This window comes from Schistocerca cancellata, chromosome 4 (assembly GCF_023864275.1).
Source record: "Schistocerca cancellata isolate TAMUIC-IGC-003103 chromosome 4, iqSchCanc2.1, whole genome shotgun sequence".
Taxonomy (NCBI): domain Eukaryota; kingdom Metazoa; phylum Arthropoda; class Insecta; order Orthoptera; family Acrididae; genus Schistocerca; species Schistocerca cancellata.
The window spans coordinates 306,595,579-306,623,149 of record NC_064629.1 but is presented as its reverse complement, the minus strand read 5'-3'; the positions used below and the strand labels follow the sequence as shown (position 1 = coordinate 306,623,149).

General features: G+C 45.0%; 1 protein-coding gene across 1 annotated transcript in view; it reads left to right on the top strand.

Annotated features, from left to right (window-relative positions):
* The first annotated feature begins 16,784 nt into the window (after positions 1 to 16,784).
* The window catches only part of LOC126183599 (uncharacterized), a 77,466-nt gene continuing 66,679 nt past the window's right edge, over positions 16,785 to 27,571 (top strand). The window contains exons 1-2 of the mRNA XM_049925705.1: positions 16,785 to 16,864; positions 21,445 to 21,663. Of these exons, the coding sequence (XP_049781662.1) occupies positions 21,495 to 21,663 (169 nt within the window). The 5' untranslated portion in view covers positions 16,785 to 16,864; positions 21,445 to 21,494. The remainder of the gene's footprint in view (positions 16,865 to 21,444; positions 21,664 to 27,571) is intronic.

The following is a 27,571-nucleotide window of genomic DNA, read 5'->3' as shown; positions in this document are numbered from 1 at the left end:
TCAATGTTTGTCCTGTGCTTTGATAGTGCCACGCAAAACAACAAGGGGTGCAAGCCTTCTCCATGAAAAACACGACCACACCATAACACCACCGCCTCCGAATGTGACTGTTGGCACTACGCACGCTGCAGATGACGTTCAGCGGCCATTTGCCATACCCACACCGTGCCATCGGATCGCCACATCGTGTACCGTGATTCTTCACTCCACACAACGTTTTTCCACTGTTCAATCGTCCAATGTTTACGTTACTTACACCAAGCGAGGCGTCGTTTGGCATTTAGCGGCGTGATGTGTGGCTTATGAGCAGCCGCTCGACCATGAAATCCAAGTTTTCTCACCTCCCGCCTAACTGTCTTAGTACTTGCAGTGGATTCTGATGCAGTTTTGAATTCCTGTGTGATGGTATGGATAAATGTCTACCAATTACACATTACTACCCTCTTCAACTGTTGCCGGTTTCTGCTAGTCAACAGACGTGGTCGGCCTGTATGCTTTTGTGCTGTACGTGTCCCGTCACGTTTCCACTCCACTATCACATCGGAAACAGTGGACCTAGGGATATTTAGGAGTATGAAAATATCGCGGACAGACGTATGACACAAGTGGTAGCCAGGCACCTGACTACGTTCGAAGTCCGTGAGTTCCGCGGAGCGCCCCATTCAGCTCTCTAATGATGTCTAATGACTACTGAGGTCGCTGATATGGAGTACCTGGCAGTAGGTGGCAGCACAACGCACCTAATATGAAAAACGTATGCTTTTGGGGGCGTCCGGATACTTTTGGTCACATAGTGATCTCAGATCACTCCATCTACAACAGAGGTGTTCAACCCATAGACCGCCATGGCTTTATGAGTTGGTCTTTCAAACCTTTGTAAGAAATCTGGTTACATGAAAAATAGCAGTTTGTTGACAATGAGTATTTCGCACGGTATTTGTAGGCGGTAAATCTGACAACACCGTCTCCGCCTACTTTGTCTCCATCTGCATTTCATCGTCTTTAACGCTGGCCACAAGCAACAATCTTTCCTCCTGGATGGTGAGGTTAATTCTCGCGTTGCGAGAGGGGCTGCTGTGAGAGGGGAGAATTTTTTAGTCAGTAGATATCAAAATGGACTAAATTGCATATAGTAGATCTCAAGCCTAAAATGATTGAGCACCCCAGCTCTACAACATACCTGACTCATGGAAACCCGTTATTAACAGATTTGATGACTCCCTTGTAATTTAAAATACAGACGTGGAGTGTCGCCAGAAGCGGGTGTGGCTGCAGCTGGCGGGAAGACAGCGGGTGGCATGGTAGGTGAAGTGTCTGCTGGACGCAGCGCCTCACACTACCCTGGCTCAGCTGACGATGTGTACGGACTCCTGACGCTTCACTGGAACACGACATGCACTCAGCCGACTGGAGGGCGACTGCGCCTCCAGGCACGCAGCGGACCATTAAATTTCAAAAATTGAAGTAAAAATACTGCGTATTTGCACTTTATATTGTTAAGACACCTTTGCTGTCTGCGAAAGTAAACACTGACAATCGGTAATTACTTTTCCCTTAACAAGACGATGCTTAAACACGGAGCCACATCATGCTACGACTGATATGACAACCATCTTGTTTTATACGTTACTAGCACCGATACCATGAGGTAATAATCAGATATATAATAGATACAAAAAATCTTGCCTTAACGATCAGGATACAATGCTCCCTTACAGTCCACCGTCTGAGATGTGTGGCATTGCGTGCGTTAGATGTTGTTGTTGTTGTTGTGATCTTCAGTCCAGAGACTGGTTTGATGCTGCTCTCCATGCTACTCTATCCTACGCAAGTTTCTTTGTCTCCCAGTACCTACTGCAACCTACATCCTTCTGAATCTGTTTAGTGTATCTCTTGGTCTCCCTCTACGATTTTTACCCTTCGCGCCGCCCTCCAATACTAAATTGGTGATCCCTTGATGCCTCAGAACATGTCCGACCAACCGATCCCTTCTTCTAGTCAAGTTGTGCCACAAACTCCTCTTCTCCCCAATTCTATTCAATACCTCCTCATTAGTTATGTCATCTACCCATCTAATCTTCAGCATTCTTCTGCAGCACCACATTTCAAAAGCTTCTATTCTCTTCTTGTCCAAACTATTTATCGTCCACGTTTCACTTCCATAAACGGCCACACTCCATACAAATACTTTCAGAAACGACTTCCTGACACTTAAATGTATATTCCATGTTAACAAATTTCTCTTCTTCAGAAACGCTTTCCTTCTACATTTTATTTCCTCTCTACTTCGACAATCATCACTTATTTTGTTCCCCAAATAGCAAAACTCATTTACTACTTTAAGCGCCTCATTTCCTAATCTAATACCCTCAGCATCGCCCGATTTAATTCGACTACATTCCATTATCCTTATTTTGCTTTTGTTGATGTTCATCTTATATCCTCCTTTCAAGACACTGATCATTCAGTTCAGCTGCTCTGCTAAGTCCTTAGCTGTCTCTGACAGAATTACAATGTCATCGGCGAACTTCAAAGTTTTTATTTCTTCTCCATGGATTTTAATGCCTACTCCGAACTTTTCTTTTGTTTCCTTCACTGCTTGCTCAATATAGAGATTGAATAACATCGGGGAGAGGCTACAACCCTGTCTCACTCCCTTCCCAACCACTGCTTCCCTTTCATGCCCCTCGACTCTCATAACTGCCATCTGATTTCTGTAAAAATTGTAAATAGCCTTTCGCTCCCCGTGTTTTACCCCTGGCACTTTGAGAATGCACTGTTTCTGTGCACGTACAGCTCACTGTCGTTCAAGAAGATGTAGAAGCAGCTATACAGAGTACCCGCACACTTCTCTGTACAAGTACGTTAGATACTTGCACAGAAACGTGTGCGGGTACTCTCTGTAGCTGCATCTACATCTTCTTGAACGACAGTGAGCTGTAAGTGCACATAAACAGTGCATTATGTTTGCTCAACTTAAGGCGCATGCGCATTGATTGTCCTTGTTGTACCTGACATTCAGAAGCTTTCACTGGATCACGATTACTCCCAGTACCGTAAGTTTCTGCTGCAAAGTTGTTGAATTTCGAATCTTCTTTTAGCTACTTCAATTTGTGTGCAACTTTATGAATCACTCTGTTCAAAAAATGGTTCAAATGGCTCTGAGCACTATCGGACTTAACATCTGAGGTCATCAGTCCCATAGAACCTAGAACTACTTAAACCTAACTAAGCTAAGGACATCACACACATCCATGCTCGAGGCAGGATTCGAACCTGCGACCGTAGCGGTCGCGCGGTTCCAGACTGAAGCGCCTAGAACCGCTCAGCCACACCGGCGGGCTACTCTGTTCAGACCACCATCACCCCCTAACAGGTTCATGAAGCTTCCGGCGTTTTCTGCTGGATTATTTACGTATATTGTGAACAGTAGATGTTCTATAACATTCACTAAGGGACAGCTCGAAATTACTTTTACTTGTGAAGATTTCTCTCCGTTGAGAATGATATACCGTGTTCTGTTTGCTGGGAACTTCTGAATTAAATCACAAATCTCGTATTTTCATCATGTAGAATTGTATCAAATTCCTTCTGGAAGTTAAAGAACAGTGCATCACTTTGCGTCCCCACATCTGCTGCGTCCTGGATGTCGTGGACGAACAGAGAGAGCTGGCTTTCGCACGATCTGAATAGATTCGAATGGTAACTAAACTATTGTACAGCCCCTTTTTACATGGAGAAACACGACTTTTGATACCAGAAAGTCATATTTTCTTTCGGATGTGTTCTTTTTGAACGACTGTAAGCGCTCACAGAGATCTGGCTGATGGATTTCTTTTCACATGTAGTATTTCTAAATGATTTCAAGTTTTTGCACATGAGCAACGAAGTCTGTAAGAAGTGCATTCTTCACACCTTGAAAGAAACTGTGTCTGTAACCAAGTTACTTTTGTTGAATAACTGAAATGAGGCAAATTATACAATTTGATAGGTTCGTGCATAAGTTCGTAGCGTTTTTGTTTTGCATGTTGCCGCGCAGGATTAGCCGAGCGGTCTTACGCGCTGCAGTCATGAACTGTACGGCTGGTCCCGGCTGGTTCCGGCGGAGGTTCGAGTCCTCCCTCGAGCATTGGTGTGTGTGTTTGTTCTTAGGGCAATTTAGGTTAAGTAGTGTGTAAGCTTAGGGACTGATGACCTTAGCAGTTAAGTCCCATAAGATTTCACACATATTTGAACATTTTATTTTATTTATTTTTTTTTTTGCATGTTGGTATTCTGGTTGCTATGGGTTTATTCATCGACTGTCGTTTTTTATTTGTGGTAACTGTTGCCTTGTGAGTTTACATATTGTCACTTTTTCATTTGGAGCCAGTGAATGGAGATGTGGACGCTAGAAAATGGAGTGCCAAGTGGAGAAATCGAAACATTTCCGACGTAGTCTTCCGTTTGAGTTCAGTAGAGGGGTGACGACAGCGGAGGCAGCCATAAGCATTTGCGCCGTGTATGAGGATAATGCCATTGGGCAGAGCACAGAAAGAAAATTGTTTTCTCGTTTTTAGGAGGAACGTTTTGACATTATAGTGTGTATGTAAACTCAAGAGCGAGCGACGATTTTGGTGGGGGAAGTGGCCTTTCCCGGAAGAACGCTGCCACCCCCCTACAGGGGTACACAAAATCTGTAGCCCGTTATCTGTCTAGTAGTGTAAATCGACGTGCAGTGATATACGTCGTTTCTGTTCGTGGGATCTTAGTTGTCAGTGTCAGTGAGCTAACTTTGTATACTTACTGATGTACTTCGATATCCGTAAGTGATGGATAATCGTCTAGCATCGCAAGAAAATGTACAGAATACGAAGAAGAGGAGGTATTTGGGGAGTAACGAGCGTTCAATCGTCTCTAATGTTATTACAGCGTGTATTAAAGAGGCGACCCAAAAAGAACTGTTGGCTAATATTACCAGTCCCAATCAAAGGGCTGCAATTTATGCAAACGTCAGCCTCACCTAATAGGACGCATAAGTAAGGAATGGAAAAATAAGCCGCATGGTTTACTGGAATCGCTACGAAGGAAAACTAATAATTTTGGGAGGAAACCCATCGTTATAGACAGTTTCAAAATCACGTAAAACCTGTGATGCTTATGGAACACTAAATCTGTATCTCGGTCGCTATTCACCTGATTCTAAGACATATTGCATAAAACATGTGCGCAATAGCTATTCTAATCACTGCAGAAATTTCCTTCGAAACATGTACGCCGATTCTGGACTTCTAAGCAAAAAGCTTGACATACGAGGTGCACTCACATATTAATTTTTATTTTTTGATAAGAACTTTATTTGTTAATCTACAGAAATTTTAACCTCTTCAAAATATTCCCCATTACATACTATACACTTATGCCAATGCTTTTTCCAATTCCCGAAACACTTTAGGAACTGTTTCTTCGGGATAGTTTATAGGTCTCTTAACTGCGAATTTTTAATCTCATCCATGTTAGTAAAACCGCTGTCCTTTAAGGCCTGCTTTGAAATGTTTATACCACTTGTCAGCCCTTGGTTTGCTCATAACAGGCTCACCAAAAACAATATTTACCATCTCTAAAAATTTCATACACTTTATTCCATTCTTATAACAAAATTTAATACAGATTCTCTAATTTCTTTTTATACAAAACAAATAATCGTTGATGCTACCAAAACACATGTAACCTTTCTGACAGCTGACAACAGAGTAAATACCCAATATGCATAACATTGGACTCATACTTTTGAGGCACGTTCACGAAGAGAGTAACAAAAATGTAGTGCAAATTGGACGAATACAACAAACAAAATAATAAATTTCTGCTTACTTTTTAAACACTCTTTGTGTTGCAAGAATTGTTAAGTTTCAATGCAGTCCTTCAAAGAAAACTTCTACCTTTTAGTAGAAACACAAAATATTAACAAGTCTTAAATTCTACAGACTGGTTGCGTTATATCGGGTTCGTTTTACGAATAGCAATAAAGGAACATACATTCACATGAACAGGCATTTGGTTCTATGTTTGTAGTAGGATCCTTACTTCCGATCTTATGTTAATATTATTTACTTTATAATGTTGTGTTTCGGAAGAAGCTATCGCTTTTTGTATTCCATGGTCTTAATGCATTTGTCTAAAAATAAACGCAGCTGAGACGTATCTGTACACGGCTTCGCCACAGATTTGAAGCGCGCGACGCGGCAGGGCCGGTACTACGTTGTGAAACAGCCTGTAGAAGCGCCTTGTGGCGTAGCTGTGTTGGCAGAGTGGGGACTCGCTCGCTCGCTCTTCTGTTTATCGACAGACTATAGTGACTCTCCATGTTCAGGAAGACTTTCGGGGTTTGATGATCACTTAAACGCATTAATCCACAATGACTCACGTCAGTGTACCCGAGAAATGGCAAATGTGAACTGCGATCATTCCACCATCATGCGAAATTTTCGTGCAGGTTCAAAAATCGCGTGTATAGATACCGCAAGCTCTAAGGCAAAATCACAAAACTCAGCGAGTGGTGATATATGTATCTCTGCGTGCTCGTCATCAACTAGGTCGTGAACGACACCGACCATTCTCGTCCTGTATAGTTACTGGTGACGCGAAATGGTGTCTTTACGCTAAAGGAAGGAAAAGAACGGAATGACTGAGCCCAAACGAAGCAGAAACTCTGCGCACATCCACAAAAGATAATGTTATGTAGCTGGTGGAATAGCAACGATGTGGTGTATTACGAATTGCTTCCTCGAGGTGTACCCATTACCGCTGACATTTATTCTCAACAACTGAAACGTGTTGCAGACGCAATTCAAGAATTTTCACCTTTTCCGCTCCCTATCGAACAACCTTCAAGGAACTTCCTTTCCGGATGAAATTGCGCTCATAACAAGGCTCGACGAGTTCTTCGCCTCAAAATCACGTGATTTCTACGGTCACGGTATCGAAAAGTCACCCCAGCGTTGGCAGACTGTTTTAAATAGTGAAGAAGAATATATTATTTATGACTAAAGTCACTGTTATGTGTATCTGTTGTGTTTATGAAACTTATAGAAAAACGGTACGAACTTATGCACCAACGTAAGACATATATTACTCGTTTATTTTTAACGTATTTGTATGTATTAGGGAAGTACAACACGTGTCAACTTTGTACAGGAAGCGAGTGGAGTACCGGCCGCTCAGGCAGCAGTCGGAGTACCACCTTGCCGTACAACAATAGCCCTCATTCCGAAGGCAACCTCGAGATCCTGGACAGCGCTGGCCGTACGTCCAGTTCGGGACCTGAGGCCAACAGTAGAGTTCCCGAGCTGCCAACTGTCATCAACTGCAAGCCGTGCTGCCCGGGAGCATCGCCCGTCAGCATATCGTGTCCCAGCAGCCGAGCTTCGGTGGGCTGCCAGAGTGGTGAGCCGTCGACAACAGTGAGCAGCAGTTTTCGTACTGCGATAAATGTTAATGCCGAAGACGAGCCCCGGAACTGTTGCGCCGAGAGCGACGTAACACCATCCTCAGCAACTGCAGCACTGCCTGTGTCGCACAACGGGGACACCTTTCTGGCAGAGTGTGTCCGCTTTCTCGAGCGCGCAGATAAAGGCATGGAGCCCTTGACCCCCACCAGTGGCTGCTCGACGTCCAATCCCAGGAGCAAGTCGTCCAGCAGCAACGGCGGCTATCTACAGTTCCTAGATCGCCCAGCTACGCCCTCCTCGAGCAGCAGCGCCAGTGTAAAGACGATCGCGGACGTTCAGAGAGCACGCGACACGTGCTCAAAACGAGACTCGAGGGTGTGTGCCCAAGTGAGCGGCAGAGACTCAGTGGATCCGTGTTCACCGTTCAACAGTTTTACCGGTGGGTCGGGATGTGTTTCGAGAGCGGACAAGGCCATCAGTGCCAACGTGTTGCCGGAGGTGGGTGGGGGATGCGATGTGATTGCGGGTAGTAGCTACTGCGAGGGAGAGAGGGCGCAAGTTTGCGTTGCACGCTACTCCGCCTTGCCACGCTCCGTCTCCATGTTGGTTAATGTATCCTCTGCGGAGTGTAGCAGCAGCAGTGACGAGGAGGACTCGGAAAGCGGGCTGAGCCTGGTGGACAGCCTCGAAGACACGCAGCTGAAAGCGTTCTTCGTGCCAGTTGGGGGGTCCGGCCCGCGGCCCGCCACGGAGAGGGCGCTGGCTCTCAGCCTGCCTCGCAGCCTACACCGGAAGCTCTCCGAGCGCCGCCGACAGCTCATCGAGAGGCAGCGTCGCTGTAGAGAGCAGCACAAGCTCTCCGCCCCAGTTACCGAGAAGCGGGACGCGAGGCCGGCGTCAAAACTCAACGCGAGTGCGCACTTGCACAAAAAACCGACGCTCAGTCTTCCAGATATCAACCAGCCCAGGCGTGCCTGCAGAAGACTCAGTCCACTAGTGTACAACGAATCTGCCAAGAAGGCAGAAAGTAACCACACCGAAGCCAACTGGAAAAGTACTTGTATTGCACCACTTCCTCAGGACCGGCAACCCACGACGGACAAAGATAGCCCCAAAAAAATGGGTGTCTCTTCAGAAATACAGACTCAAGAGAAACGCCACAATTGTGCCACAACGTTTCTACCTCCACCTAGACATCGCTTAGACACAAAGACTTCCCAGAGAGATAGTGCCAAAGTAATTCGTAGACACTCGTGCATCAATAACATGTCGGCATCACCGAGACCTAAACTAAGGACCTCTAGACGTACTTCTGATAGTATACAGAAAATAAAAAAGGCCAATAATGAAACCGCGAAGCCCATATCCGCAGATGGAAGAGATAAACCAGCTGTGGTTCCGCCTACAAAAAATGAAACGCCAATATTAGATACTCTTGAGCCACTTGAGCCACTTGAGCCAAATGTCACCGAGGAAGAGAATGTGCCTTTACTTATTCCAGATAACAGTTACAATGAAAAAGACGAGAAAATTGAAGTGCCTTCGGAGTCAGCAGTCGTTACTACCCATGGCAAGCCAGAAACGAATTCTGTGAACGGAACAGACAAATTTCGGAATTTAGCCCCGGCTGAAGACACACGTGATCGAACAAATTGCCCCAAGCCCTTGTTAAAATCAGTAATTCCCACGAAACCTTTGTTAAAATCAGCTGTTCCCGTTAAGAAATGGACGAGCACAATGTACGGAAAGAAAGTGCCCGACAGTGAGGCGATCGTGCGACCAAATTCTCGCAAACCGTCCCGGTTGCCCGTTAGAAAGCTTTCGAGGCTACTCCCACCAGCTCCTTCGCCGTGCTCCAACAATTTGCTGTCCGGCACGTACTGCCACAGGTTCGAGGTAATTCCTGAAGAGAGAAGCGCTTCTCTCGACTCGTCGAACGAAGATACGGTGCGCAGCGTGGCAGACAGGTCGAGGCAATCGTCACTCTGCAACAAACTCACCAAGAAGGAGCTGGACAACATAGAATCTTACAAGGGGAAAGAGGCTCTTTCCAACGAGAACGATCTGCTTTCCATTTCCAAGGGATGGATCAATTTCTACCTTCTGAAAGAGAATCGATTGGAAGACACGCCACTAGATGAACGTAAGTAATTCGCTACTTTTCAGTTAAGCTTCTGAAAAAGTATAAACATAATGTTGTATATTACCTACCTATAAGTTGTATGAGAACCACCAAGTATATCTGATACTAAAGTTCCAGGGCAAGATACACAGGTGCACAATATCTATCCAGTCCATGGCCAATTATTTTTTAAAACCTAAGCCACAATTCTCATACATGCACCTGTTCGGAGCTAACTGTTTCAACTTTCTCATTGAGATATGACACCACTGTCTCTTTATCTAGTTTTCTAAACATGTAAGCTTTTCTACCAGATTTAGTTGCCATTCGTACGTTAGTAATCATAGTTGCTACAACTACCTCATGGACGCTAATATCAGTTTCAGTTTGGACAGTTTCAAAGGGGTCAGGTTCATTTGTTGTCATTAGAATCAATATATTTTCATCATGAGTGGGCTTTCGAACTACCTATTTCAAGTATTTTTCAGAGAAGGCATTTATTATTGTTGTTCAGTATATCTTGTCACGCCCACCGCTTGTACAATTGTAATTATTCCAGTTGATTGTTGGATGATTAAAGTCTCCTCCGATGACTAGAATGTGATTGGGGAACATACGTACTAGCTAACTTAGGTTTTCTCTAAAGCTTTTGATTACATCTGAAGATAATTGAGGTGGTCGACAAAAAGATTCAATTATAATTTTATGTCCACACTTGGTACTGAGTGTTACCCAAACAAGCTTGCAGGCAACTTAAATTTATATCTCAGGGGGTTTCAGTTTTTTGTCTGCTGTGATAAATACAGCACCTACATTTCCCATTAGCCTATACTATTGATATGAATCTAAATTTCCCCCAAAAACCTCACTGGTCTCGATTTCGGGTATTAACCATATTTCTATACGTAGTACTGTGTGAGCTGCATTGATTTCCTGGGACATTCCAAGTTCCGACACCTTCTTGCGAATAGGTCTGCAGTCGATACCTAGGGTATTAATACTCTCGCCTGTGGCGGACTTTTCTGCGGATCTTACGCTAGTACTGAAAAGTTCCTTTCGTCCGTGCCTCAGGGTTTACGTGGCGTCGCGCGAAGTCAGACACGTGGACGCGGGAAGAATCGACGTCATTTAGGTGATATGCAGAGCGCGAAACAAATTACGCGACTCACTGCACCGAAGACTTAATTGGCAACGTTTATTGGCGGATCCAGATTAATTCTACATCTACATCTACATATATACTCCGCACGCCACCTGACGGTGTGTGGCGGAGGGTACTTCCAGTACCTCTATCGGTTCTCCCTTCTATTCCAGTCTCGTATTGTTCGTGGAAAGAAAGATTGTCGGTATACCTCTGTGTGGGCTCTAATCTCTCTGATTTTATCCTCATGGTCTCTTCGCGAGATATACGTAGGAGGGAGCAATATACTGCTTGACTCCACGGTGAAGGTATGTTCCCGAAACTTCAACAAAAGCCCGTACCAGCTACTGAGCGTCTCTCCTGCAGAGTCTTCCACTGGAGTTTATCTGTCATCTCCGTAACGCTTTCGCGATTACTAAATGATCCTGTAACGAAGCGCGCTGCTCTCCGTTGGATCTTCTCTATCATTTCTATCAGCACTATCTGGCACGGATCCCAAACTGGTGAACAATATTCAAGCAGTGGGCGAACAAGTGTACTGTAACCTACTTCCTTTGTTTTCGGATTGCGTTTCCTTAGGATTCTTCCAATGAATCTCAGTCTGGCATCTGCTTCACCGACGATCAACTTTATATGATCATTCCATTTTAAATCACTCCTAATGCCTACTTCCAGATAATTTATGGAATTAACTGTTTCCAGTTGTCGACCTGATATATCGTAGCTAAATGATAAAGGATCTTTATTTCTATGTATTCGCAGTACATTACACTTGTCTACATTGAGATTCAATTGCCATTCCCTGCACCATGCGTCAATTCGTTGCAGATCCTTCTGCATTTCAGTACAATTTTCCATTGTTACAACCTATCGATATACTACAGCATCATCCGCAAAAAGCCTCAGTGAACTTCCGATGTTATCCACAAGGTCATTTATGTATATTGTGAATAGCAACGGTCCTACGACACACCCTGCGGCACACCCGAAATCACTCTTACTTCGGAAGACTTCTCTCCATTAAGAATGACATGCTGCGTCCTGTTATCTAGGAACTCTTCGAACTAATCACACAATTGGTCTGATAGTCCATATGCTGTTCCTTTGTTCATTAAACGACTGTGGGGAACTGTATCGAACGCCTTGCGGAAGTCAAGAAACACGGCATCTACCTGTGAACCCGTGTCTATGGCCCTCTGAGTCTCGTGGACGAATAGCGCGAGCTGGGTTTCACACGATCGTCTTTTTCGAAACCCATGCTGATTCCTACAGAGTAGATATCTAGTCTCCAGAAAAGTCATTATACTCGAACACAATACGTGCTCCAAAATTCTACAACTGATCGACGTTAGAGATCTAGGTCTATAGTTCTGCACATCTGTTCGACGTCCCTTCTTGAAAACGGGGATGACCTGTACCCTTTTCCAATCCTTTGGAACGCGACGCTCTTCTACAGACCTACGGTACACCGCTGCAAGAAGGGGGGCAAGTTCCTTCGCGTACTCTGTGTAAAATCGAACTGGTGTCCCATCAGGTCCAGCGGCCTTTCCTCTTTTGAGCGATTTTAATTGTTTTTCTATCCCTCTGTCATCTATTGCGATATCTAAACTGCTCTGCTGCACTATAAGTCACTCCAAATAGTGGCCGCCAGCCTCGCTTTAACACGTGAGACAAGGTTAAGCTCCTCACTATTCCAATACCATTATCAAGCGCTGTATCAGTCCAACTACTTTCAGAGAGAATCCCAAGTCCGACCAGTAGACTGGGATATACCACTAACATTTCATATGCTGCCTCCAGCAGGCCATTAGCAGATCTCACTGATATTAACCAGAACAGCAAAACAGGAATACAGTTTCAAGTTAATGGGGAAAGAATTACACGAAATCATTACTCTCGAACTGGCATGGAAATAAATGGAATTTGTTGACATGAATGCACCATAGCCAAATCCGTCACTTTCATCCAACACTTCCTCCGGCTAGCTAATTTAGTCCTAGTCAGCTCCGACCGCCACCCATTTAGGAGGATTAGGAAACGCCCAGTCCATTTTCAGGCCCAAAAGAACCCTTTCTCCCTGCAGCCGGAAAGTGACTTAGTCGACTACAACAGCGGAAAGGCAGACAGACGCCATACATAGAAGTGAGGGGTCATAGTTTGTTACTGGCCCTGACAAGCCTCCCTCTCCCCCTTTCACACACAAACACTAAGCCGATATAATTTGTCGACTCCTTAACGTTTAATATTCCACAGATGCTTATGATTTTAATAGTATAACAATATAAAATATTTAAATATAATAATTTGAATAACATTCTTTAAAAAATTGAAGTTTACGTGTGTCACACGATTGATTTAAGAACTTCAATAGCAAAAAACTCATAACTTTTGCAACGTCTTAATATACACGACGTAAAATCGAAATGTGCGCTCAATATTATCAGCATTTTACTTAGCACTAAGACTGAGAACACAGGTCTGCAGACGAAGACTATGCGACTTATGAGGTTATGAGGAATGCTGTATCTTCCACATACAATCTGGAAGCTCAGACTGTGTTATTTTTTGTTAGTGGAGGGTCTCTACCTTTCTGTCTTGACTTATTCAGCATCGTGCTTGTAATCTTCCTTGTCATTTTCGAGAGTCACGGATTTTATGTTGCTTCATTATTTTCTAGAAGCTGGTTGAAATTTTAGAAATTGGTATATCTAAAAATATGGCTACTCTGGCAAGCTATTGTTTGGTGGGGAGGATCATGACCCCCTCGACCCTCCTCATTCCGTACCTCGGATCTGTACCTCACTCCTAATCCATTTAAGTAGACCCGACAGCTCTCAACCATATGAAGCAAATCTAGGAAGCCACAGCCTAGCTTGTCACAGAACCTCCGAACTCTCTAGTTTAAGCAATCCAACTGACTCAGAACCAGCCGACCAGGATCAGTTCTGGGGACTCTGCTGCAGATAGTGAGCTTGGATGAAAGTCTGTGATCAAGGCTGGTCTTCTCAAACTTCTCTGCCATTTGTTGGAGTGATCCATGTATGATTTTGTAGCTCAAACAACAGGCATCGTTTGATCCAAGGTGTATCACAATCCGCAACTGGTTTCCCCCTTTTCCCTCAATGGCTGCTGGAACAATCTCTTCAACATGTTGAATGTACTCTCTAGGCAGTGCACAAGGGGATTCTTCCAATCACTTGCTGCCGTTTTCCTAAGGAGGAAAATTATTCACCGTACATTTGAACTGCTGACAAGAAATACACCCCTACTCTTCTGCGTTTGGCTCCCCTTGACATTGGACATCGCAGGTTTCCCAACAGCTCACTTGCTCAGTTTCAATTTGTTTGCACGATAGCACCTATGACGTCACTCACAGATTAGTGGACGAATGTTCATATATTCTGTAATTCCTGTAGAGGAAACGTTTACCACAGGAGAGGATAGTGTCTGTCATACCTGTGGTATCCTTGGTACATGTCTCTCTGTAGCCCACCCAACACTCTCATTTGCAGTGACAACAGTCAGGATGATTTCTAACTGCTTATGAGCAGGAACTAACTCATCCCATACCCGAGAACAGCTGCAGCTGCATTGTGACTGTATAATGTAGTATAGAACAGTAAACAAATAACGTTGAACTGAGCTTGCTGATGCCCTGTTAATTTCTGGATTTGTTATGGTACATGTAATATGTGTTCCCGTTAAGAACTGAAATGATTAACTCTCGACACAGAGATTTCTGTTATGACATAGGAAAAAAACTTAGAACCTGATTGATCGCAGTAGAATGGTCTTCAGCAATGAGCTCGGCTTCGAACTGAACTCCGATCCCTGCGAAAACGTGTCTGGAGGCACCCCGGACAGCGGTAGGGTACCAATCTGACTGTCGCACGCCATAAGGGCCGACAACCACGAGTGATGGTCCGGGATGTCAATTCTTTTCGGAACAGGACTCCTTTCGTCGTCATCAGCGGCACCCTTCCAGCACAGCGGCACATCGACGATATTCTACGCCCCGTTTTATTGCCTCTCATGGTAAGCCATCTTAGCCTTACATTTCAGCAAGATAATGTCCGCCCACACACGGTGAGAGTTTCTACGGATTGTTGTCGTGCTTGCCAAACCCTACCTTGGTCAGCAAGGTCGCTGAGTCTGTCCCCAGTTGAGAACGTTTGGAGCATTATGGGCACGACCCCCGAACCAGCTCGGCATTTTCACCATCTAACTAGCCAATTGGACAGAATTTGGGACGATATGCCTCAGGAATACATCCAACAACTCTGTAAATCAATGCCAATTCGAATAACTGTTTGCGTAGTGGCCAGAGGTGGACCAACGTGTTACTGACGTGCTTCATAATAAGCTCTTACTCTTGCATAAATCCTCAAATCTCACCAGAAATTGTAATTGTTTGTTTGTTTGTACACGTACATCACATCTACTAATTTCTATTCCATTTGGATAATTCCTTCGTGATGTGTCTTTTTTCTGTCTTAGAGTGTATTTGAATAATTACGCGAACCAAAATATGTACCCCCAGAAGAATATATGCCACTAACTGCACGAGGTGTGGTGTCCAGGTAATCTGCCGCCTACAGCACTAACACCACTCGTAATTCGCGAAGTCACTCTTAGTCAGCTGATGTCTCTTTTGTTATTTAGATCCTTTTCGAGTATTAAGGGCTTGTGGATTAATGATGCACCCCGCAGGGATTCTATTTGATGGAGCAATTGAAGTTACCTGTTTACTGTTATTAAGCAGAGTACTGTTTTCCTATGCACTCTTCGTTACAGTTTCAGTTCTATTTATTATTTATGTTTGTTCTGTACTTTGATAGTGCTTATCTCATGCGTGACACACAACTGTTCATTGAGTCTAAACTGGAGAAAGGGAAGAAAGATAAGGGTTTAAAGCTCCGACGTAGACAAGGTCATCAGAGACGGAGCCCAAGCTCCGATTGACGAAGAAAATTGGCCGGCCATTTCAATGGAACCATCGCGGTATTCGTCTTAGGCCCTTTAGGACAGTCACGGAAAACTTAAATGTGGATGGCCAGACATGGATTCGAGCCACTGCTGTGCCGAATGCGAGCAGAGTGGCTTACCATGCTACCTCACTCGATCCCAAAATTGAAATTTTGTCTTCTAGTGTTTGTGTTCACTAAGTCATCCCATTAATGAGTTCACCAGTGATGAATCTGGTTATTTCTTAAGAGAGAACTCCTAAATTAATCCTGCTGGAACGGTCAAATTCGATGTCTTCATGCTAAATATTTGTGTCTGTCTACGTTGATCAGGCGTATATCTTTTTCGATTTTCATTGTAACCGAACAGGGCGCAAGAAGAAAGACAATAACAAAAACTCAAGGGCCACGCGGCGTCATGCTAAGCTTTTCAGGAATGCTATTACGTATTGTTTCATTGGAAACACAGCGAAATTCCCTGTCAGCTGAGGTGCGAGGTTTACGCAGAACACAAGTTTGGCTAGCCCCTGCCGTAATACGATCTTATTTATGGTACATCAGTGCCATCATGGTTATCTGCCATTTGATACCCATTTGCAGACAAAGGGAATCTCTAGAGTTTTCCATACTTTAAGGTCTTCGACTATAGGCATCCACGATGTTATCGCATGTTTTCTAATTTCATCTATCCACCTTCCTAGGCCGTTATCTAGGTCTTTCTGGATCTAGTAAAGACCCTGCACGAAACGTTAGCGGCTAAGCTAAGCCTGATTATACAGTATGTTTAAATACGTTTCTGTATGTAATATTTACTCCTCCTTCATTACTTACTTTTCAATAGAAGGAATTTAATTTTTATTATTTTAGGATTAAGTTCTTCTGTTAGTTTTTAAATAGATAATAAAATTTTTTAGTTTAAAATGTAACTGTGAAGGTGTGGGTGTACTATAGGTTGGATATTGTTGGTCAGTATGTTGATGGTTACGTTTGCGTGTTGCAGGAGGCGGGCGACAGCTGACCGCCCCCGCCCCCGCCCCCACACCCGCGGCCGCGCCGGCCGTGGAGTCTTCGCCAGCGTACAGCAGCGACTCGCCGCCGTCGCCCCCGCCGCCCCCGCCGGCCCGCCGCCGCCCCCGCCCCCGGCAGCAGCCCGCCCCGCTGCCGCGGCCCGCCTCTCCTGCCTCTCCGGCGTGCGCAGCTGCCACAGGTTGGGCATGTTCTCGCCTCCCGCTGTCCTCTTCTGCTGTAACGAACCACCCAAACGTCCGATCACACGCAACCGTATCTCTGGTAACACGAACACAGGAAGTGAAACCGTTGGCATTCAAAATAGTTTCGGGTCCTCTCGGAACTTGGATAAATACACTGCGGTGGCAAAAGTCACGGGATACATCCTAATATCGTGACGGACCTCCTTTTGGCCAGAGTAGTGCAGCAATTCAACATGACATCGACTCAACACGTCTTTGTGATTCCCCTGTAGAAATATTGAGGCATACTGCCTCTGTGGTAGCGAAAGTGGTGCCGGTTCAGGATTTTGTGCACGAACTGACCTTTCGAATATGTCTGATAAATGGTTGATGGAGTTTATTTGGGTGATATGGATAGCAAATCATTCTCACAAAACTGGCAACACTGTTCTTCAAACCAATCGTGAAAAACTGTCACCCAGTGACGTGGCGCATTGTCATCAATAAAAATTCCATCGTTGTTAGGAACATGAAACCCGTGCATGGCTGAAAATTGTCCCCAAGTAGCCGGACATAACCATTTCCAGTAAATGATCAGTTAAATTTGAGCGGAGGACCAAGTCCATTTCATATAAACACAGTCCACACCATTATGGAGTCAAAAAAATCGTTCAAATGGCCCTGAGCACTATGGCACTTAACTGCAATGGTCATCAGTCCCCTAGAACTTAGAACTACTTAAACCTAACTAACCTAAGGACATCACACACATCCATGCCCGAGGCAGGAATCGAACCTCGGACCGTAGCGGTCGCGCGGTTCCAGACTGTAGCGCCTAGAACCGCTCGACCACTCCGGCCGGCATTATGGAGTCACCACCAGCTTGTACAGTATTTTGTTGACAGCTTGGGTCCATGGCTTCATGGCGTCTGAGCCACACTCGAACCCTACCGTCAGCTCTTACCAGCTGAAATCGGGACTCATCCGACCAGGCTACAGTTTTCCAGTCGTCAGGGGTACAACTGATACGGCCACGAGCGTAGGAAAGGCGCTGCGCGCGGTGTCGTGCTATCAGCAAAGGCACTCGCATTGGTCGTCTGCTGCCGTATCCCATTAACGCCAAATTTCGTCGCACTGTCTTAGCGGATACGCTCGTCGTACGTTCCACATTGATTTCTGCAGTTAATTCAAGCAGTGTTGCTTGTCTGTTAGCACTGACAACTCTACACAGACGCCGCTGCTCTCGGTAGTTAAATGAAGGATGTCGATTACAGCTTTGTCCGTCGTGAGAGATAATGCCTGAAATATGCTATTCTCGGCACACTCTCGACACTGTAGATCTCGAAATATTGATTTCCTTAACGATTTCCGAAATGAAATGTCACTGGACATTTTTTTCTTGTTTTGGTCCATACTGCCACTTCCCAAAATATGGTAAGCAAAGAGCTTGCAGTAGAAGAGATTTGTTTCACAGTATCGAAGATGAAAAATTGTTCGTAGCTCTAGTCGTACGCATTTTCGACCGTACGATTACTGAGACATTTTGCTTCTAGTATCGTGTATTTTCAACTGTATGCGTTTACGCCATTAATTATGATTCGCCCTGTATGTGAGAGCGCGACAGATTCCTGACATTATTTCAGTGCGGATGCACTAGTATTGTCGGAACTCTTACGGGAATCAATAATTACGAGTAGAAGGTTAATGGACGAGGGACTCTGCACGGCAGCGTGTGATAGTCGGAAATTTGAATCGGTCAGGTACTGTGTCCGAATGGCCGAAACGGTTAAGGAGCGGTAAATTCGGGTTCGAGTCCCGGTCCGGCACAAATTTTCAGCTTTCGGCATTGCTTTATGACAGTGCCCTGTGCTGCTGGAAGTCACAAGTTTCCCACTCATCCTTTCCCTTTCTTTTCCCATCCTATATTTCATACAAAAATAAGTGCATTCGTTGCCATAATGAGGAAACAGAGCGATTTATCTGACGTCCAAAACCGCATGGTCATCAGTTTTCGGGTCAAGGGTGGAAGCATTTCCGAAACGGCTAAGTTTGTAAACTGTTTACGTGCCTCCGTGGTTAAAGTATACCGTGCGTCGCAAAATGGCTGTATCCAAAACCGGCGCCGAGGCGAATATTGTGCCCCATGGGCCATAGATGCAGGGGTGAACGACGGCTGCGGAAGTGTGTACCGGCAGATGGACGTGCAACTGTTGAGCAGCTGACCACCCAGATGAACCAAGGGGCTGCCGACAATGTCTCTTCAACGACCGCTCAGCGAACGCTGTTGTGTATGGGACTCCGCTGCTGCCTCTTGGTTCGTGCGATCACTGCTGCTCAACCGCGACGAGGATTGGAATTTGCACCCCCATACCGCAACTGGACGTCCATTGGATGGCAATAGGTGGCCTTTTCAGCCGAATCACATTTTATGCTCCATCGGACAGATGGCCTTTGGCGTGTACGGTGTGAAACGTCTGAAAGCAAACACCCTGCAACTGTCGCCAGAAGGGTCCAGACCAGTGGAGGGAGTGTTATGGTCTGTGGTATGTTTCCGTGGAATTCTCTGGGCGATCTCATCATTATGGAAGGCACTGTGTATCAAAGTAAGTACGCATCCATCCTTGGGGAGTATGTCCACCCCTACATACAGTTTGTTTCTCTGCATGATGGCATCTACAACATGTCACACAGCTCACAGTGTACGTGGCGTGAGCTAAAACCCAATTGAGAATCTTTGGAACAACTGTCAGCGTGCTGTTCGTGCCATAGATCCTCAACCGAGAAAACTAGCGCAGCTGGCTACGGCACTGAAGTCGGCATGGCTCCACATCCCCGTCTGCACCTATCAGAAACTCGCTGACTCCCTTCCTGCACGTCTCGTAGTGGTCCGCGCTGCAAAAGCTGATTATTCAATCTTTTGACAGGTGGTTCAAATGGTTCAAAAGGCTCTAAGCACTATGGGACTTAACATCTGAGGTCATCAGTCCTCTAGACTTCGAACTACTTAAACCTGACTAACCTAAGGACATCACACACATCCAAGCCCGAGGCAGGATTCGAACCTGCGACCGTAGCAGCAGCGCGGTTGCGGACTGAAGCGCCTAGAACCGCTCGGCCACAGCGGCCAGCTTGACAGGTGGTCACATTAATTTGACTGGATAGTGTATACGTAGAACAACACAGCACTGACTGCCTAACATGTATGCATGATTCAGACGAAATCACTGAACAAGATTGCTCCCTCCACTCTCCAATACACACACACACACACTAAAACAATCGTTAGAGCGCCGTTGCTTCGTTTATTTGAGTTTGGCCGCTGTGGCCGAGCGGTTCTAGGCGCTTCAGTCCGGAACCGCGCTGCTGCTACGGTCGCAGTTTCGAATCCTGTCTCGGGCATGGATGATGTGTGTGATGTCCTTAGATTAGTTAGGTTTAAGCAGTTCTAAGTCTAGCGGACTTATGACCTCAGATGGTAAGTCCCGTAGTGCTTAGAGCCATTTTTTTTTCTAGCATAAGCAAACAAATTTACGATTTGGTTTTATCTGTTACGCTAAAATGTTCTGGCGGATCCGGGTTCGGTTGGGACTTCCGTTGTGTCTTCATGATAGTGACCAAGTTGTTTTAGTTTAGAAGCGATCTCGGTGAATAGCATTGTTAGGGTAAGTTAGCATTTACAAATAACCACAAGAGATGAGGCATAGCAAAAGCGGAGACACGCAATACGGCATTTGCAGTAGCTTAGCACAGTTTACAATACTTCTCCGATGGGAGAAAAATTGCATGGAATTCTATCAATCGACAGAATTGTAAGTGTACAAAGTTCACTAAAACACAGGAAAACAAATGCATTCTCTATAGTTTTCATTCAATAAGTAACAACCTCTCATAATTTCTTAATTACAGTAATTGGATTATGTTCTTGTACAATAGTATGGTGCTGAACTCCACTGACCAATTTTGATGTAGCAGGATGTGTAGTTTGAAGGAAGTTTGTGTGCCACGGATTCTCCTTTTCTCACGAAAAGCAGATTGCTGTTTGATCTTACTTGCTTACAACAGTGGTCCCTTAGGTACGAAAAGCTACGAAAACTTGGGGTCAGAGCTATCCGCAATACGGCCAAGTAACTAACAGAGTCGTATTTTAAACCTTAAAGAACAATAACCTCCTCCAAATTGCAATACGTCAACAACTGGTGCAGAAGCTGATGATTCAAGGAGACAGCAACCAAAATTCAGGTACCAGTTACGACTTAAAGTAAAAATCTCAATCAAAAATCAATCACTCTCTCTCTCCAAACACATATATAAATATTGATTTTATTATAAAAAAATCCATTTTACATTCAAGCGAATTTACGACGCGCTTTCGAGTTGGACTGTACGAGCGAAGCACTCGCCCTCTGTCCATCGTAACAACTGAAGCTTGGTAAAAGGTAAACTGTAGGATTCTACCCGTACATGGACTTTTGTAGTGCTTTCGTGCATTTTTTATATATTCTGCGTACGTTTGTTGAATCATTGAGACCTTATTGGTATTAATGAAGCAGCCCATCCAAATCGCAGCTGACCGCTACAGGCAGAGTTTGTGCCGCAGGATGGTCAGTGACGGTGGCGGCCAACCTGCACCAGTCCGAGGAGCTGGAGATGCGGCTGTCGTTCCCGGCGTGCGTGCACAGCGCGGTGACCAGCCAGTCGGACTCCGGCGTGGGCGAGGAGAACAGCGGCTGCCTCGTCGCCACTCCGCAGCCTCCGCCGCCGGCGCTGCCGCCGAGCCAGCCGCGCTTCACGCTCACACTGCGCAGCCGCGCTCAGCGTACGTAACTCGCCTGCTTCCTCCTCCTCCCCTTTTTTTCTCCCTTATTTATTACCACTCTGGCCGTAATTTTGCACATAGCTTCGGGGAGGTGGTGCATTCCGACATAAGACGTCCGTAGCGAGTGGAAAGCAAGAGACCTAACAAGGGAACCTCCCCATCGCATCCCCCTCAGATTTTGTTATAAGTTGGCACTGTGGATAGGCCTGGAAAAACTGAACACAGATCAATCGAGAAAACAGGAAGAAGTTGTGTGGAACTATGAAAAAAATAAGCAAAATATACAAACTGAGTAGACCATGCGCAAGATAGGCAACGTCAAGGATAGTGTGAGCCCAGCAGTGTCGTGGTCCCGTGGTTAGCGTGAGCAGCTGTGGAACGTGAGGTCCTTGGTTCAAGTCTTCCCTCGAGTGAAAGGTTTACTTTCTAAAATGTAGACTTTCACGGCCGGAAATATCGTGTCCATTATAATTATCCTGAATGACGACGATAGTATTTTGGTTCTCCCAGCTGACAAAGGAAGCACAACGGTGGTTATGGATGTGGCCGACTATCAGAGAAAAATTACTGATCTACTGGATCCGCAGGCATATAGGAAGCTGAATAAGGACCCCACTAACAACGTTCTCAGAACTGTGTCGCGGTTAATAAAAAAGTCCTCCATTGAAGAGAGTGTACAGAAAGGTCTCTGCAATTCGGTTGCGCTACCACCGAGGCTTTATGGATTGCCCAAAATTCATAACGAAAATGTGCCGTTAAGACCGATACTAAGTGCCATTGGTTCGCCAACCTACTCGTTAGCCAAGTTTTTGACTACGCTGTTGAAACCACATGTGGGCCGTTCAGACTCTTATATAAAGAATTCGACACATTACATCAGCAGATTGAATGGCATAGTGGTCCAGCCGGAGGACATATTGGTCAGCTTCGATGTGGTATCGCTGTTTACCATGATTCCACTTAATGATGTATTGGAACAGCTGGATCGAATTTTTCCTGCCGATATTTCAGAAGTGTTGTTTGACGACCACCAGTTTACAATGGAGGAGGAGGTAGACGGCAAATTACATTTCCTCGATGTGCTTGTTTTTAGAAACGAAAATGGTAGGTTGGGCCACTCAATATACCGCAAACCCACGCACACGGACCGTTATTTGCGCCGGGATTCGAACCACCACTCACAACAGAAGCGGGGTGTTATCAAGACGTTAGCGGACAGAGCTAGAAATATTTGTGAACCTGAGTTGCTCGACGCTGAGATGGAACATCTCCACAATGCACTAATGAAGAACGGCTATTCGTCCGCCGAAATAAAACGTGCGTTGAGGCAGCCACGCAGAAATCATACTGACGTACAGGCTACTGCAAAATCTAAGGTTTACCTGCCGTTTGTTAAAAATGTAACGGAAAGAATAGGGAGGATCTTGACGAAGCGGAATATTACCGTAATTTACAAGCCCACCAGGAAGATACAGGAATACCTTAAGCCTGCCAAGGACGCTCGCAAACCTTTGGAAAAAGCTGGAGTGTATAGGATCCCATGCAGCTGTGGTGATGTTTATGTGGGTACCACTAAAAGAAATGTTTCTAAACGTTTGGAAGAGAACAAGGGAAATTGTAGAAGAGGAGAAACGGAACGATCAGCTGTTGCGGAGCATGCTTTCCAGCCAGGGAATCACAATATTCGTTTCGAGGAGACGCAAGTACTAGCGGCCACAAGCGGATACTACGAAAGGCTCTACAGGGAGGCAATCGAAATCGCTAAACACCCAAATAATTTCAACCCAAAGGAGGAGGGCGTGAAATTAAACGGTATATGGATGCCGGTGGTAAGATGTGTACCACCCGTCCACTACTGGGTGATGGCAACGGCGATCGACGGCGACGGACAGCGGCCAATTGCACTGACGTTTTCAAAACACGTGACGTCACACCGCGGCGCGGGAGCGCACGAACACGGAATTTAGCGGCAGTCAGTAGCGAGCCAGTGGGTGTGTTCGACCTTCCATCGACCTACGGACCCCCTTGAAGATGTCTCCCGCAGTCGGAGACGAAACGTTGGGAATTGAGACAAAATTCATCAACCGACCACGGCATAACAGCCCGGATAATTATAATGGACAGGTTTACTTTCAATATTTTCGGAAAGTTATGATCTGTCCGTTCGTTCAAAGATGCTCTCTTCACTGTAATAAGTTTAGCGTCTGTGTTTTGCGACCGCGCCGCAAAACCGTGCGACTAGTAGACGAAAGGACGTGCCTCTCCAATGGGAAACGAAAACATTTGATCGCAAGGTCATAGGTCAACCGATTCCTCCACAGGAAAACACGTCTGATATATTCTATACGACACTGGTGACGGCATGTGCGTCACATGACAGGAATATGTTGTTTATCCACCTAACTTGTACACTTGGCGAATGGGTAAAAAGATTCTTCTACCTTACCCGATTTAGGTTTTCTTGTGGATGTGATAATCACTCCCAAAAAGTGACGAAAACACAAGAGTTTGTCACATAAACTGAAAATAAAAAATTAAACTTTTCACGCGAGGGAAGACTTGAACCAAGGACCTCTCGTTCCGCAGCTGCTCACGCTAACGACGGGACCACGGCACTGCTGAGCTCCCACTAACCCCGATGTTGCCTACCTTGCGCATGGATTACTCAGTTTCTTCCTGTTTTCTCGATTGATCTGTGCTCTGTTTTTCAAGGCCTATCCACTGTGCCAACTTATAACTAAATCTAAAGGGGGTGCAAGGGGAGGTTCCCTTGTAAGTAATAACAATAAAGTCCCGGGAAAGCAAGATGGCGTCAGTTGCTTCGAGATACAGGATATAAACGATAATTGTTTACAGCGTATCTCAGTGGCGCAGGGGAAGTCGAAACAAACAATTTGATTTAGGATATTTGTGGTGTTGCAAGCTGGGGAATAATCTCAAATTCGTCCACAAAAGCCATCTAAGCTACAGTACGTGAGCACCGCGCAAGATTTTCAATATCCTCTCGCTCTATTGCGACACCGGCGTAGTCGGCTACTTCGTTAAAATTATTCATTTAAACTTTCCCCTGACGGTAACGAAAGAAAAACAACTTTTGTAAATGTTATGCAAAAACTAATTACGTTTACCATTCGATCTAAACTTCTCCCGTACGAGCGCAGCAATATCGTAGTAAGAAGACCTAACAAACAAAACCATTTAACTGTCGATCTTACCCTGTTAAGATTCGCTATATGTTGAGGTAAGATTTACCCAAACGTCAAAATCAGATTTTGTAAGTGAAACAACAAAGGGTTTTCAATATTCAAGGACGATTTTAGTTGAAATCTAGCCGGCGCGCATGCGGTGCAGGTTAAGTGGCTTTCGAGACCAATTTGATGTTGTGCTCCGATTTGATGAACCGCAAGTGTCCTGTGTCAATTTTTTCGTCTCGACTTCACCACAGCGGTACGTTGTGAACAGTTATCGTTTTTTCATCTTCTATACATGAGAAAATATTTTGTGTCGAAAGCGTTCCGAAAGGCAGGTTCAGTCGTCTACCTGGAGAGGTTTTTCTGTCCTTCCTCACAATGACGCCTTTTGCTTCGGGAACTGTGAGAGTTGTGTGTAAAGTGTACAGCACAAGTGTAGGTGTGTGTAGTGTGGTGTCATGTTTGTGCTGGATGATGATGATGAGAGAAGGGAAAGGGTGAAACCCAGTGCCGCCACATACCCCGTCCCTCTCGAATAGCCCCCGTCCCCAGACGACGGACGGATCACCATCGACATTGTTACATGCCCTCACTTCACGAGATGCTGCTGAGAGGTTTGGACTTCAATCCAAGACATTTCTGCAAAGACCTTACGAAATCACCTCTCCTCAACTTTGACGTAAAGGCAAAGATTAAAATTCAGTAAAACAGTCTCGATTGCAACAGATGTTTATTTTGGTTGGTAACCGTTGTCGGTCTAGAGTTTAGATTATCTTCAGGCCGTAATTACTGCAGTACAATAGCAATACATGTTCAGAGGGATTTCTGTACAAAGATATGGTAATATCACTAAAAAACCTCTGAAATAAAAGCTAAAATAATAACAAAGTAAGATTTTCTACCCATGATGCCCGCTGGTGGGTTGTGGAAGGAGCTTTATCCGTAACAGTATGGACTGTTGAGTAACACAGCAACACTAGAGGATATACAGGACGAGTCACTAACTATTGCCACCAAGAATAACTCCGAAAGTATGACGGAAGCTGAAACGTGTGTGGGACAAAAGTTGAATGGGATAACGGGGGCCATAATATGACGTTGGTTTTTTGTTGCTAAATGGGGTCCCTTCAGAGCTATGAAAGTCAACTTTGTTTTTTTAAATGGGATGCTATAGTTTGGTACTTATTTTCTGATAGCAGCCATCGAGACGTATGAAATGGTTCAAATGGCTCTAAGCCCTATGGGACTTAACATCTGAGGTCATCAGTCCCCTAGACTTAGAACTACTTAAGCCTAACTAACCTAAGGACATCACACACAGCCATGCCCGAGGCAGGATTCGAACCTGCGACCGTAACAGCAGCGCGGTTCCGGACTGAAGCGCCTAGAACCGCTCGTCCAAATCCAATGATGTGTAACAGTAGGGTCTTTGAAGGTCACGAAGGTGGCATGAACGTCCATTCACAGAAGGCGTTCGAAGTGATGACCATTGGTACCAATGCAGTGCTGCGGTCTTTTTATCATGGATTGAGTGGTATTCCTTATCACATCGGCACTTATCGAAGCACATGCTCTGACAATTCTCTCTCGCACATCTTCAGGTGTAGTTGGAACGTCTTTACAAACAATGTCTTTTACACAAAGCAAAAATCCACAGGCGTCAAGTCAGGCGAACGAGCCGGCCACGACACATCTCCTCCGCGTCGAATCCAACGATTTCGGAATTGTCTCTGCAACTCATTTATAGCCATCAGCGAAAACTGCACCGGACACCCTTCGCGTTGATACTACATTCTGTTCCTTGTTTCTAAAGTTATTTCTTCCAATAACAGACCTAATATTTCTTGTAGGAATGTGATGTCCTACTGACCATTAAGATTTCCTTCGATGAAATAGGGGCCCATAATTCTGTCCTCCAGAAACCCACACCATACATTCACCGACCACGGTTTGTGGTGTGCAACTTGTCGCAGTCGACATGCATTTTCAGTTGCCCAATGATGCATGTTATGCAAATTAACATTTCCATGGTTCGTAAATAAAATCAAACTAATAAATGTGTCATCCCTCTGAATCCGAAGTTAAGCCCATCGGCGGAATTCAATGCGACGCATACAATGCGTAACAGTTAATTCTTGGTGGAGAATAATATGGTAAGGATGATATTTATGGCTATGCAGAAGACGAACAACACTACTGTGGCTCATACCAAATTCCCTTCCGCTTTGACGCGACTAATACAAGGTTCTCGAACCACAGTGGCATGAGTACCAATTTCCGTTTCCTCGTTAGTAACTTTCCTTTGCCGGATATGTTTCCGATGCGTTAAAGATCCAGTTGTTCTCAATTTATCATACACATATTTAAATGTACGACGTGAGGGTGAGTACGTTGAGGATATCTTTTGCCGTATAACACTCTAGCTCTCACTGAATTTCGTTGGCATTTTCCGTAAATGAGAAGCATATCGACTTATTCTTCGAAGGAATACATCAATCACATTCGCTTGATTTGACGATACTAGTCTTACCGTTCCTATTAGTGTTGTATTGTGAAACTGTCGAATGGTGTTTACATGTCAATGGCACGTTAGATAGATACGCCGTATTCGGCGAATATTTACTATTTGCACGATATACGAGAGAGAATTGTCAGAGCATGTGCTTCGATAAGTGCCTAAGTGATAAGAAGATTGCAGCACTGCATTGATACCAATG